We start from the raw sequence: 13017 nt of genomic DNA on the forward strand, positions 1-13017 counted from the left end.
TGTACCCCATGAGAAATAGTTACAAACCTACTGAACCAGCAGGTGGCGAAAGACAGGCACGGTTCGCTTAGCCGCACTTTGTATTAAACAGTAGAAGAAGAAGAATTTCGGCAGAAGAAGAGTCAATTAAGCATGGCAGGCAACATTAGCAACACTGCAACTCCGATAACTAGCTCTCTATCTAAACTACAGTCTTTAAATGGAATGTTCGCGATATATAAAAAACAAGGGCCGACATCTGCAGACGTGTTAAATAAACTCAAAGAAGTTTTACTCAAAGGTAATTCGACATGGATCAGGAAGTAAGTCGACTGTTGAAGCAGGGAGAGGCAGCTCTGGTTGAAGCTAACAGTAAAATGTCATTGTGTCCCTAATCTTTCAGAGGCTGGTGTAAAAAACCCAAACCCGCGAAAGAGGAAGAAGCAGAGCCTGAAGATGGGACACGGAGGGACACTGGACAGTGCTGCCAGCGGGGTGTTGGGTAGGACGGTTCTTCATTTACGTACAAGTGCAGGTCCACGTGCGATTGTTGTCATTCTGTCCTGGCTGGGGTGTAGTGAAGTAGATATTAAAAGACATTTCCTCCCAAACACCTAGCCTGTGAAAACACGGCTACTGGTGATGTAACGTTACCTTGCGATAGTACCCCAAGAGCAAAGGTTTTGGTTACAGGTAGAGTTGACTATGCCATACTGGAAGGCAAATACGTATATCAGAGGTTGTGGATAATTTTCTAGAAAAAAATAAACTTCAGCCAAAGGTAAAATAAAGTGGGTCTCTTTTTAAGTTAATCTTTGTAGACTACAGGATTCCTGCTCTTTATGCCTCTGCAACAGCGATAGCTGTGGCCAGAAGCATCAGGTTTTTAGGTTGTTATCCCATCCTTGTGAACACCATATCTCAAGAATGCCTTGAGGGAATTTCTTCAAATTTGGCACAAATATTCACTGGGACTCAACTATGAACTGATGACGTTTTGGTTGTTATAGGTTTCAGGTCAAGGTCGCTGTGACCTCATCTGTCTCATCCTTGTGAATGTGATACTTCAAGTACATGTTTAGAAAATTTCTTTAAATTTGGTATTTGGTCAAGGTCAAAGTCACTGTGACCTTATCTTTCTCATTCTTGAGATATCTCAAGAACACCTTAAGGGAGTTTCTTCAGATTTGACACAAACATTCACTTGGCCCAAACAATGAACTAGGGCTGCACAATTCTGGAAAAAATGAGAATCACGATTTTTTTGGCTTATAATTGAGATCACGATTCTCTCACGATTTTTTTCAACATAAAGATTTATTGTGCTTATTTCCTGTTACAAAAGGAAAAGTAACAAAAATTATAAATAATAAAAAAATATCAGTAAATAACAAAACCTATGATTGTGCCTGATACAAGAGACAGAAGGCACATAAACTCTGGTCAGCAGAGAGGGAACACTCCTGTTTTTAGCTTAAATGCAACAGCTGACAGCCTGACACTGACCGTCAAAACAATAAACTTAAGTCTCTTGTCTTCTCTTACAGCTTTTGAACAATTTTAACAATAATATCAATGTTGAACAACATTTTTCTGAGGTAGGTATTCCAGGCCTGGAATTAAGTAATTTTTAGGGCAAGGCCACTTTGGCCTTTGATAAATACAAATTTATTGGGGCATCACGGCCAAAATATGGGGCACCAAGGCCAAAACCAATGAACATTTGACTTTTCCACAAAATGCTGTGTGATAAATGTTATTAAAATTAAATTAAATTAAAATGTGAACAATTCATAATATTCATTGTTATTGTTATGATAAAGTAAAGTCTAAATGGGCTAAGGAAGATCAAAATTAAGTGTTTCAACACCATGCATTTGACAGGAGTATTCACCAAACATAGCCTACATATCTTTAATTAGATAATTATTTGTCTCTATGTATATCTTTACATAAATCCCCAGTATTTTATTTGCCTTAAAAAAATCTTCCTTCATTTAATTTGATAATGTTTATTGTATTGTATTATATGTATTAATTCTCTACAGGATCTTGTATGTTCTTTAATGTGTGTTCAATTTATTAAAAGAAAAAAAAAAGTTTTGGTGAACCCTGCAGCAAAGTGAACCCTCTTCCTCAGAGAGGATCTTTGCCTCCCAGTTTGTTCCTGGCAGCAGAGCAGAGTGAACCGTCTTTCTTCTCAGAGGATCTTTGTCCCATGAGAGCAGGCACTAACACCTGCTCTCGGTGTACGCAGTGTAAGCAACTTCGCTGGCGATTTGACAGTCATGAGAAGCACATTATGACTCTCTGTAAAAGTTTCTGTGTGGTACCTGTGTTGTACATGAGCTAATGTTAGCGGCTAAGGACTGAGAGGCTGTCCGGTATGTGTGTGTGTCTGTCTGAGGAGTGTCAGTACGATAACTTGTTAGCTGTAGCCTTGCTGTTTGTCATGTTAACGTTATCGTCGGCAGCCCTGAATAGCTTGTAAAGCTTTAGCATTGTTAGTTAACACATTTTTTATCGGCCCATGTGTTTACTGCTACAGAAAATTAATAAATCTTTGGTTTATTTGCACAACGTCGCCTCTCGTTGTGTGTCAAGGGACACTCAGACACACACACACACATACACACACATATACACATATACTGGACAGCCTCTCAGTCCTTCCCTAGCCGCTAACATTAGCTCATGTACAACACAGGTACCACACAGAAACTTTTACAGAGGGTCATAATGTGCTTCTAGTGACTGTCAAATCGCCAGCGAAGTTGCTTACACTGCGGACACCGAGAGCAGCTGTTAGTGCCTGCTCTCATGGGACAAAGATCCTCTGAGAAGAAAGACGGTTCACTCTGCTCTGCTGCCAGGAACAAACTGGGAGGCAAAGATCCTCTCTGAGGAAGAGGGTTCACTTTGCTGCAGGGTTCACCTACATTGTTTCTCTTCTGATACAGTCAATGTGTGCATCACAACCACTGTAGTGTATTGCACAAAAGCTTTATAAGATGGTTACAGGCAGCAAACTTGTGGATGTCCTTTGTTTACATTTTTTGTAGCCACTTTATTTAAATTGTCTGCCTTGTGATTAGATTTAATTTAAAATATTTATTTTGTATGTGTCAGGTAATGTTAAATAAAAGTACATGATGACTAATGTACTCCTTTGGGGTCAATTCTTAATGTAAACAGTATTTTTAATAGTAATGCACCAGGTCAGAGGGTTCCTTGTTAAATATACTTCGTTAGTTCTCAGAAAATATCTTAATGTCCAAGAAAACTTTGTATTATAATTGAAATATACTTGACTGAATCGATATCGAACTGAATTGAATTGAATTGAATCGAATCGAATCGTGAATTGGATCAAGCAGAGTTGTTGAAAATCAAATCGAATCGATCTGGAAAATCTGAATCGATACCCAGCCCTAGATTTAATAAAATGTCTGTGCACGAGCGTTATTGTAAACTAACATCTGCTTCGTGAGCATGATGTAGCATCCATGTACCCTTTTGGACCACAGACTGGGTGCAGTATTAGCCTATGGAAACGCATTGCATTCACTAGATAAAAAAAAATTAGACACCATATCTTGTAATTACGAGATCCTGATTTTGTTGAACCAACAAGGGATGCTTCATGGATACAAATTCATGCATTTGAAATGCATCCAAACTGGTTTGGTAGTGTCTCAGAGAACTGTGCGGCACCAGCTAAAAATCCTAGGAGTACAGCTGAGGCAACGGAACTGTCTAGTCGTAAAGAAACCAAGTTGCTAATTTACCCATAGACATGAATTTACCTCTTCGTAAGATAGGCTAAGATAAGATATGATAAAAACTTTATTAATCCCACACTTGGGAAATTCACACGTCCCAGCAGCTCAAAGCACAGACAGGGAGGGTGACAGTGTAGCTTGAATAAGCTACATTAAAGCCTTAGTAAAAGTAAGGCACTAAATTGAATTACTGTACACACACACACACAAGACTATTTACAATATATACACAGTATAATAAAGATATCGGATATCATCAAGATGGCACCGCCCGAGTGGCAGCTGGTTACAGTAGCTCCGACCTCCCTTCATGGATGTGCAGTATGTGGTTCTGAGCGAAGCAGTGGCCAATGTAGCACCTTTCCTGATCTCATAATTACGAGATCTTCTCTCATAATTACGAGATCCTGATGTCGTAATTACGAGATCTTTTCTCATAATAATCTTTTCTCATAATTAAATAATCAAATGTGAATATTTGCCTGTTTCCTTAGTCTTCCGTGACAGTAAACTGGATATCTTTGGGTTTTGGATCGTTGGTTAGACAAAACAAGACATTTGAAAACATCCCCCTACACTGTGGGAGCTTATGATGGATATTTTTCACTATTTGCTGACATTTTATAGACCAAATGTTAATCAGAAGTAATTATTAGCTGTAGCCCTACCTTATTTGGACAATACCATTACCTTCTGACAGCACAGATCAGACTGTAATAAAATAGGACAAACATCCCCAGCCACCACTGTAAGGCTGTAAAATGAAGATCATCATCAGCATGTTGTTAGGTCTGTATCAGGTGTAATGAACAGTGCCGCATCCAGGGGATGCTAGCAGGGCTTTACTGATATTGTCTCTGTCTCTTTCAGTTGTTGGTGTTGGAAATGGCACAAAGATGCTCAGTACAATGTTGGCTGGTTCTAAGGTGAGTTATTATACACTAACTAAATACTAAAAGTCAACTCATATATGCATCAAGGTTAGAGCTATATTTACAAAACTGAAATAGTTAGGCTTTAATAGAATGTGTTTGTTTCCATTATGATGATTCTGGTAATTATACTTTCAAGTACAAAATACAAAACTAATTAAGATACCATAAAAGACGTGTGGATCTGTAGATTAATTAGGAGCATAACACACATTTGATAAAAGCTGTGAGCACAATGTGTCATTGTAATTTACTCTGAAGACAGCTACAGTATATCACAGTAGGACTGGTTGAGTAGCTGCACCTGAATATATATTACTGTATGATCAGATAAAATACAACCCAAAGATGGATAAAGTCAGGAAAGACAATACTGATAAGAGAGAAATATAAAGTTATTTTAGGAATACTACAAAATGTTATATTGTATTGACTTTAGAAATTATATACAAGAATCCAGATATTCTAAGCTATATGTTCAGGGTCCCTCTAGAAGAATTATAGGAACATAATACATGATAAATATTGATAAACTCGGTTGACTAACATTTTAGGTTGTTTTTTAATGTATCAGTATAATCGGAGCATTTGTCACTTGCATACTGCTGTTCACTGTAGCATTAACTTGAGTAAAGATCATTTTAACTTACTTCACAAGCTTGACTCCATTAAAAAATTGCTTATATGAGGTGTAAATGTTATAATATTCACATTTTTACCCAAACTGGGTCTTGAAATTGTTGGAAATGGGCTAAAAGTTGGACATATTTATATATTTTCAAATTACTGAAATGCATTTACAGGTAGGGTTCAGAAGATACCGTGGCTTGACAGTATCACAGTATTACAGAATTTATCTTATTATCAGTCAGAATGACCCTTGAAGTTAATGAAAATGAAAGAGTTATTTTTGGTTGTTTTATCACTATTATTGAAACTTGAAACCATTTTGTTAATGGAAGTATGTGTAAAAGGTCTCCCCTTAGAAAATAACTAGAGTAAACGGGAGATTCTCTGTCATGTTGATTTTTTTTTTTCCACTGTTGTAGATAAGCAAATATACACAGTATGATAACCATAAACTTTTATATCACAGTATACCTTGAAACCAGTATTTCGCTACAACCCTATTTACAGGTAGCTTAGTTGATGTGTGCTGTTTGTTTTACAGAAATATATTGCTGTGGGGCAACTGGGAAAAGCAACAGATACTCTCGATGCCACTGGCAGTGTGACTCTGGAGAAAGACTTTGGTAAATATTGAAGTACAAACATAATCTCATCTGAACTCTTCATCCCATTCAGCAGTCTAATCTACAGTACTGTGTGTGTGTATTCCCCCCCTTTCTTTCTCCAGTTTGTTGTTTCTATTTTGATGTTAATGTGATTTTTGCCCACAGGACACATAACCAGGTTAGACATTGAGGAGAAACTGAAAGCTTTCACTGGTGACATCATGCAAGTTCCTCCACTGTAAGTAAAGACTCCATACTGTACATATTGTGCTCCACTGTCTCTCAGGTTAACTCGTATTGCAGCAGTGCCTGGATAGTGTGACGTGTGTGGTTGTGCTGCTGCCATGGTCCTGCCAGATGCCCCCTGCTGCTGCTGTTATCATTAGTCATACTTCTACTGTTATTATACATATATGATTATTGTCACATATGTATACTATCAGATATTAATATATTATTATTAATTATAATATTACTACTTTCATTAATGTTGTTGTCAGCTACTGTCATTACCGTCTGTCCTGCATCTCTCTCTGTCTCTGTCCCTCTCTCTGTCTCTCTCTCTCTTTCTGTCTCATTGTGTCATACGGATTACTGTTAATTTATTATGTTGATCTGTTCTGTACGACATCTATTGCACGTCTGTCCGTCCTGGAAGAGGGATCCCTCCTCAGTTGCTCTTCCTGAGGTTTCTACCATTTTGTTTTGGTTTTTTTCCCTGTTAAAGGGGTTTTTTTGGGGGGGAGTTTTTCCTTGTCCGCTGTGAGGGTCCAAAGGACAGAGGGATGTCGTATGCTGTAAAGCCCTGTGAGGCAGATTGTGATTTGTGATATTGGGCTTTATAAATAAAATTGATTGATTGAATTGATTGATATTCACATTCCTCAGAGGATGAAAGTATGGTGGAGCCTCCATGAGGTTTCTCATCACAGCAGAAAACCTTGAGGCAAATATAAATACCACATTTCAGCAGAGCCTTATTTCACCTTGTGTGTGTATTGTTTAGGGATGCATCGATTTATCAGCCAGTCTTAATTTCATTTCAGGGCCTTAATTTCATGTGTTAATTCAAGATCTTGCAAGAATATAGTTTAGGTCTAAACTGTAAAGGTTTTTGCCGAGTTATTAGGGTTACAGTAACCTAATAAAAATAAGTCTTTTTAAGTCCCTTCAGGAAAAGATCAATCATCAGTCTACTGCTGATGTTCTATTGTTATGCAGTGAACCTTGCAGCCTCTAGAGGTCGCTAGCTCTAGACTTATATTTTATAACTGTCACTTCACCTGTGAAGAAGCTTTTTTGTCAGTAGCCATTCCTATAGACAAACAGCCTAAAGCTGCAACTTTTCAAACTAAGGGACCAGGGATTACTGACAGTGTCACTCTGTGATGTGGACTGGGTGTATGCAATTTATAAACTCTGTTTACAGTGCAAATGACTACTTTTTAATGAAAGTGCTGTGTGTAACTGTAGAGAAAGATAGCTGATTATGTCTCATTCCCAGGATGTCAAATACTGACGCTTTGGTCTGGTGGTTCGGTCCGATCCAAAGCATTAGTATTTGCAGATCTGGAAACGAGACTCAACAATTAACTAATTAATCTTTCTCCAGAATTACATACAAGACATTTTAATTTCTGGTGTGATTTATTGATTTTCTGCTACTGCTTTCAGCTACTCTGCACTAAAGAAAGATGGCCAGCGTCTATCTGTCTTGCTGATGAAAGGTCATAAGGTTGAGGCCAAACCAGCTAGACCAGTCACTGTGTACAACCTGACCCTGCAAGAGTTCAAACCTCCTCTCTTCACTCTGGGTCAGCACATGCTGCTTAAATCAGCATTTCTTTCTACTGCTGTATAATACTGACTTCTAACTCTCGGATATTTAAAATAGAATAGCTATTTTGGGTGTAATTTCCTGCTGCTTTTGCTTAATTACACATTCAAATTAACAATTAAAATTATTTTTATTTCTCTAACAGATATAGAGTGTGGTGGTGGATTTTATGTCAGAAGCTTGGTGGATGACCTGGGAAAAGGTTAGATTCATTCACTCATTCATTCATTCATTCATGTCCTTGTCAGCATGTTTATGAAAAAGTTCCGAAATCCACCCCGCTAATACATGAGAATAATCAGTGCCTATGTGCTGCAGCTCTGTCGTCTTGTGCTCATGTGAAGGAACTGACCCGAACCAAGCAGGGTCAGTTCACCCTGGAGGAGCACGCCTTACATGAGGAGCAGTGGACACTGGAACACATCCTGCGCTCTCTGCAGCCCTGCTCACAATCAGAGCAGGACGGCCACTGCGGAGAGCCACCAGAGGCTGACACCTGAGGAACACCTGAGGAACACCTGAGGAACACCTGAGGAACGCTGTCTGAACAGGGCCCAGAGAGAAAAGCTGGGGTTGCTGTCTGTTTCATGGTTAGTCATGACTCACCAGTGAAGAGAACATGCTGTCTAAATGTGATGACGGGTTATCCTGGATGTTTTAAAATGTGCTGTTGAGCAGGTGAAGTGGGACAAATTGAGACAACTCTCAAAACCACTGTTGATTCTGGACTCACGTATTTACAGCCCCACTCAATCCTCCACCCCAGCCTCTGTCTTCACCTGCTCATGCCTCTAATTGTATTGCAGAGCTGGGTAATAGAAACGGTGCACAATATACATAAATGTCACAATTCAAAAAAAATATTTCTACAATATGAAAATAAGAAGTAATACATTGTGTTAGGGAAGAATGCTTGACAATGCACCTCGCAATGCATGAAACAGTTTATACTAAACAAAAATTTGAGGAAAACGTTCCACACTGCAGGAGTTATTATGAATGATGCTGGAAAGATTTAAAAATATATGTTTTTTGTATAATTTCCATTGAAGTAGAGTTTCTGCTTGCAGTTGTGAAACATCAGCAGAAACATAAAATTCATTTCTGTATGGATAATGAGCAATATAAAAAGGAGTATTGTGATGACATTGTCTTCATTGAGGTGTTCTTACATGAAACAGCAGCATCCTGAGAAATACATTTACAAAGCAGGTGAAATGCATGATATTACCCAGTTTATCTGGAGGGTTATTTGTGGGAATGCCATGCTCTGAACAGTGCTCTTAACAAAGACATCTGACATGTAAATGAAAGCTATTTCTGTTCTTCCAGTACAGTGAGTAGTTTTTTGTTTTGTGTTGTTTTTTTTCAATGAAAGATTGATGTACTCCAGATCTGAAGCACTTGTGTGTCCATACAACATGTTGAAGTTCTGCACTTCCATGTTAAATAAATTTTCAGGTGATCTTTGTTAAATACCAACAACATTTCTTGCATCATTCAGAGTGGGGGGTGGTCATAAAGGAATCACTGATATCTTTGCCTGCTTACCATGATGGGTCAACATAATTATAATTATAATAATTTTAATTTTGCTAAGATTTAGTATTTTAAAATTGTGTTTTTGTATGTCATTATCATGACATAAAAGTCAAAGTTTTAATGTATTTTCCTAGAGTTTTTAACTTTCTATCTGAAGACTATCAGTTAGTGTCATATGTTTGCATGACTTAATATACAGTGGCAATTTTGTTTACTGTGAATAGTTAAGTGAGTGGAAGATAAACTGATCTCCAAAAGGCATAACGTTAAAGATTAAGTGTGCTTTTCAACATTTTTAGCAAGATTAGAGTGAAAAACTGGAAAGGAGCACCATGCAAAAGTTTGGGCACCCCCAAGACATTGGAGCTCTTAGACAACTTTTACCAGGGTGTCAGACCATAATTAACTTGTTAGGGCCCTGGCTTGTTCACACTTATCAGGAAAGATCAGGTGATGCAAATTTCAAAGCTTTATGAATACTCCGACTCCTGAAACCTTGTCCCAACGATCAGCAGCCATGGGCTCCTCTTAACAGCTGCCTGGTACTCTGAAAACTAAAATAACCAAAGCAGCAGAATGCTATAATAGCAAAGTGTATTCAGGTAGATGTTTCCTCAGTTAATTCAGTAATTGGAAATGTCAGTTAACAGGAACTGTGAAGGTCAAGTTGAAGTCTTAACCACCAAGAAAACTTTGCGAGAGACCTGCGTGTAGATTTGTCAGAAAGGAAAATCAAAACTCCCGTTTGACTACAAAAGACCTGCAGGAAGGTTTATCAGACTCTAGAGCAGTGGTGCACTGTGGCCCTAACCCTAACCCTAATCCAAATATGACCTTCATGAAATTAAAATAGAATTTTTGGAAGCAATGAGCAAAGGTATGTTTGGAGAAAAAAGGATGCAGAATTTTCATGAAAAGAACACCTGTCCAACTGTAACTGCTGTCTGATCCAAAGAAAATCTAAACTAATGGTTCCTGGAATAATGTGTTTAACCAGCCACATTCCTACCTAAAATTGACCTCTACACTGAACAAAATATTCATCACTGACCTTTACTTAACCTGCAATGCTTTTTTGAAGAAGAAAAATGAGAATCTGTTGATGACCCCTCCCTATAAACTCCATATAGTGACAAGATTTTGATGTTTTACATTTATAATAACTTTGGGGTGTGTGTCATTTTTGTGTATGAAGAAGACTTGGTCCACGTGTTATTTTTACTATTTAGAATACAAAAACTTTGAAGCTCGATATCTTGAAACCACTCAGAATGCAGGTATAACAATATAACTTAAAGGTGACTATTTGTTTCATACTCTAAAATTATCAGTTTAGCCACTGAGTTTCTTAAAAATTTCTCCTGGGCAGAATTTCTTCTAGACCCTGCAGGAGGATTGGGTTGTAGAAAAGGTAGTTTGAAAATGGTCCCCCTCAATGTTGAATAGTTGTTCACAGTTGCATCTTACTAAACGTCACCAGAACTTGAAAGTTGTGTTCACCTAGCGTCTCAGTGCTGTCAGGCTATATGGATAATGTTTGATGGTAGGCAGGAGACAGTGAGAAGCTGTGTCTTTGAGTTGTTAATGGTAACATATATGGCGCCAGCTCCCAAGAAGCGGCAGCAGCGCCTCTGCTCTGCTGTGGAGTTATCAATCGTTTTTGGACAGGAGCCTGACGCCGCGCAGAGCTGGCTGGATCAATGAGCTGCAATGATTGTCTCAGTCCAAATATTAGCAGTTTGCTGATTTCTTTCATGTCTTCAAGGCTGCTCATATCCCTGTTTGCACTCTGAGTCCACTTTATCTAAATTAGGGCGGTTAGAAAGTTGGCAGTTTGCGGCGCACGCTTTAAAGACGCATCAGAAAATCGAACCATTGGATTCGATTAGCGCGCAGAATTATCAGTGACGAGCACCAGGCTTCCTCCCAACACTGAGGCGTGACCTGTTAACATATCATTAATGAAGTCACCTGGTAATAAAAATCAAGATGACCAAAACACGTGCAGCTGGAGCCTTCGGAGGCACAGAGGCTGTTCGTGGTGTAACTGTGAAACAGAGAAGTTATCGGTTATTGTTTAACACTTTGCGGAAACCCGTGTGGGGTGATAAACATGCCCTCAGTGAGCCATTAAAGCGATTTGCATTTGTTGCTATTATCGTAAGTATATCACCTCAACTGCTGACAGATAGGTGGGCTTCACAGGAAAACTCCACACATTCAAATAATGAGTTAATCACCTGCTATTCAGCTGCACCGTAAGGATGAGGATTGCAGTTAACGTGTATTACATTGTTAAAGATAACACTGTAACTGTTTGATTAGACAAAGAGCCATTTAACGCACGTTTGGGCTGTGCGTAAAACCAGGGCCGCAACAAGGGGCCACCTCTTTGAAAGAGACAATAGAATAACATGTAAATTATGGCAAGTGTGTACACCTAATGTCAGTAACGATATAGTTTAGGGCCCCCAAACTCTTAACGGTATAATAATAAACATTTAGAGGGGGTGGAGGAATAGGATTTGGTTGTCGTGGCTGTGTGTCAGCATGAACAGGTAACTGAACAGGCCTACAGGCACAGGCCAAGCAGGGGGCCGTTAGTGCCAGGAGGACCCTAGCTTCTGCCTGGGGTGACTTAAAAAGCATTTTTAATTAAAACGTCAAATGGTTCAGTCGAAAGTATGTCATGTTTTTCTTTGGTGCTTTTTTCAAAGCAATCTTTTGTATAATGTACTGCAACAGTTTGTATTAAAACTGTGAAGAGAGTCAATGGATCAGATGTAGCAGAAAGCTTTGGGCTGAATTTATATGGGCTCTCCTCATCTCCAGCTGAGACAAAATAGTTTCAGCCAACAACAGAATTTAACAATTCCAGCAAAATACCAGGAAAAAGATGTGAAATGACATAGAAGGGATTCATTAATGTGTCTTTGTCCAGGGGTTGGTCTCCTAAACTGCCAAAGGATTTAATCATAATAAACAGACTACACTGTAAAATATTTGACTGCACATTTACAGTGAATTACTGGCTACTATAGTTGCATTACTTTCACAGTAAATTACTGATCATACTGCTCATTAGACTCATAAGAAACAAACGTAAAATATTTGACTCCACATTTACAGTAAATTGCTACTATAGTTGCATTACTTTCACAGTAAATTACTGCTCATTTTACAATAAGCTGTTGTGAAATGACAGCTGTGTACTGTGATCTCACATTAGTTATACCTGCATATTAATGTGATTTAGCAGCATGCTCCTGTAAAATTACTATATTTAAATGTAACCTCACAGTTAAAGCCCATTACATTACTGATATAATCGTACATTCCTGTGTATTGCTGAATTTAACTGTAACTTCACAGTTTATGTACACCTGTTTACTGTGATTTAGCAGTATGCTTCTGTAGAGTTACTGTATTTCACTGTAATCTCGCAGTTCAACTCCATAATATTACTGTGATTTATACCTCTGTAAAATCACTGTATCACAGTAAAATTTTGAATTTGGTTAAATATCACAGTAAAAGCCTGTGAAGTCATAATAATGTAATTTACTGTGAAACATTACAGTTACATAATTGTAACTTCCTGCAAATAATTTGCAGTGCAGTTTGTATTATATCTGTGAAGCGAGTCAGTGGATCTAATGTGGCAGAAAGCTTTGGACAGAATTCAGACAGACCCTGTTCATCTCCAACGA

The 13017-nt window shown here is 38.3% G+C and overlaps 1 protein-coding gene across 1 annotated transcript; it reads left to right on the plus strand.

Annotated features, from left to right (window-relative positions):
• Nucleotides 1-106: 106 nt before the first annotated feature.
• Nucleotides 107-9269, plus strand: trub1 (TruB pseudouridine (psi) synthase family member 1). Its single transcript, XM_049563934.1, has 8 exons — nt 107-280; nt 383-481; nt 4632-4687; nt 5865-5946; nt 6094-6166; nt 7603-7742; nt 7911-7967; nt 8084-9269. The coding sequence occupies exons 1-8, from the start codon at nt 133-135 to the stop codon at nt 8263-8265; spliced, it is 837 nt and encodes a 278-aa protein (XP_049419891.1). The 5' UTR covers nt 107-132; the 3' UTR covers nt 8266-9269.
• Nucleotides 9270-13017: the final 3748 nt, after the last annotated feature.

This window comes from Epinephelus fuscoguttatus, linkage group LG20 (genome assembly GCF_011397635.1).
Source record: "Epinephelus fuscoguttatus linkage group LG20, E.fuscoguttatus.final_Chr_v1".
Classification (NCBI taxonomy): Eukaryota; Metazoa; Chordata; class Actinopteri; order Perciformes; family Serranidae; genus Epinephelus; species Epinephelus fuscoguttatus.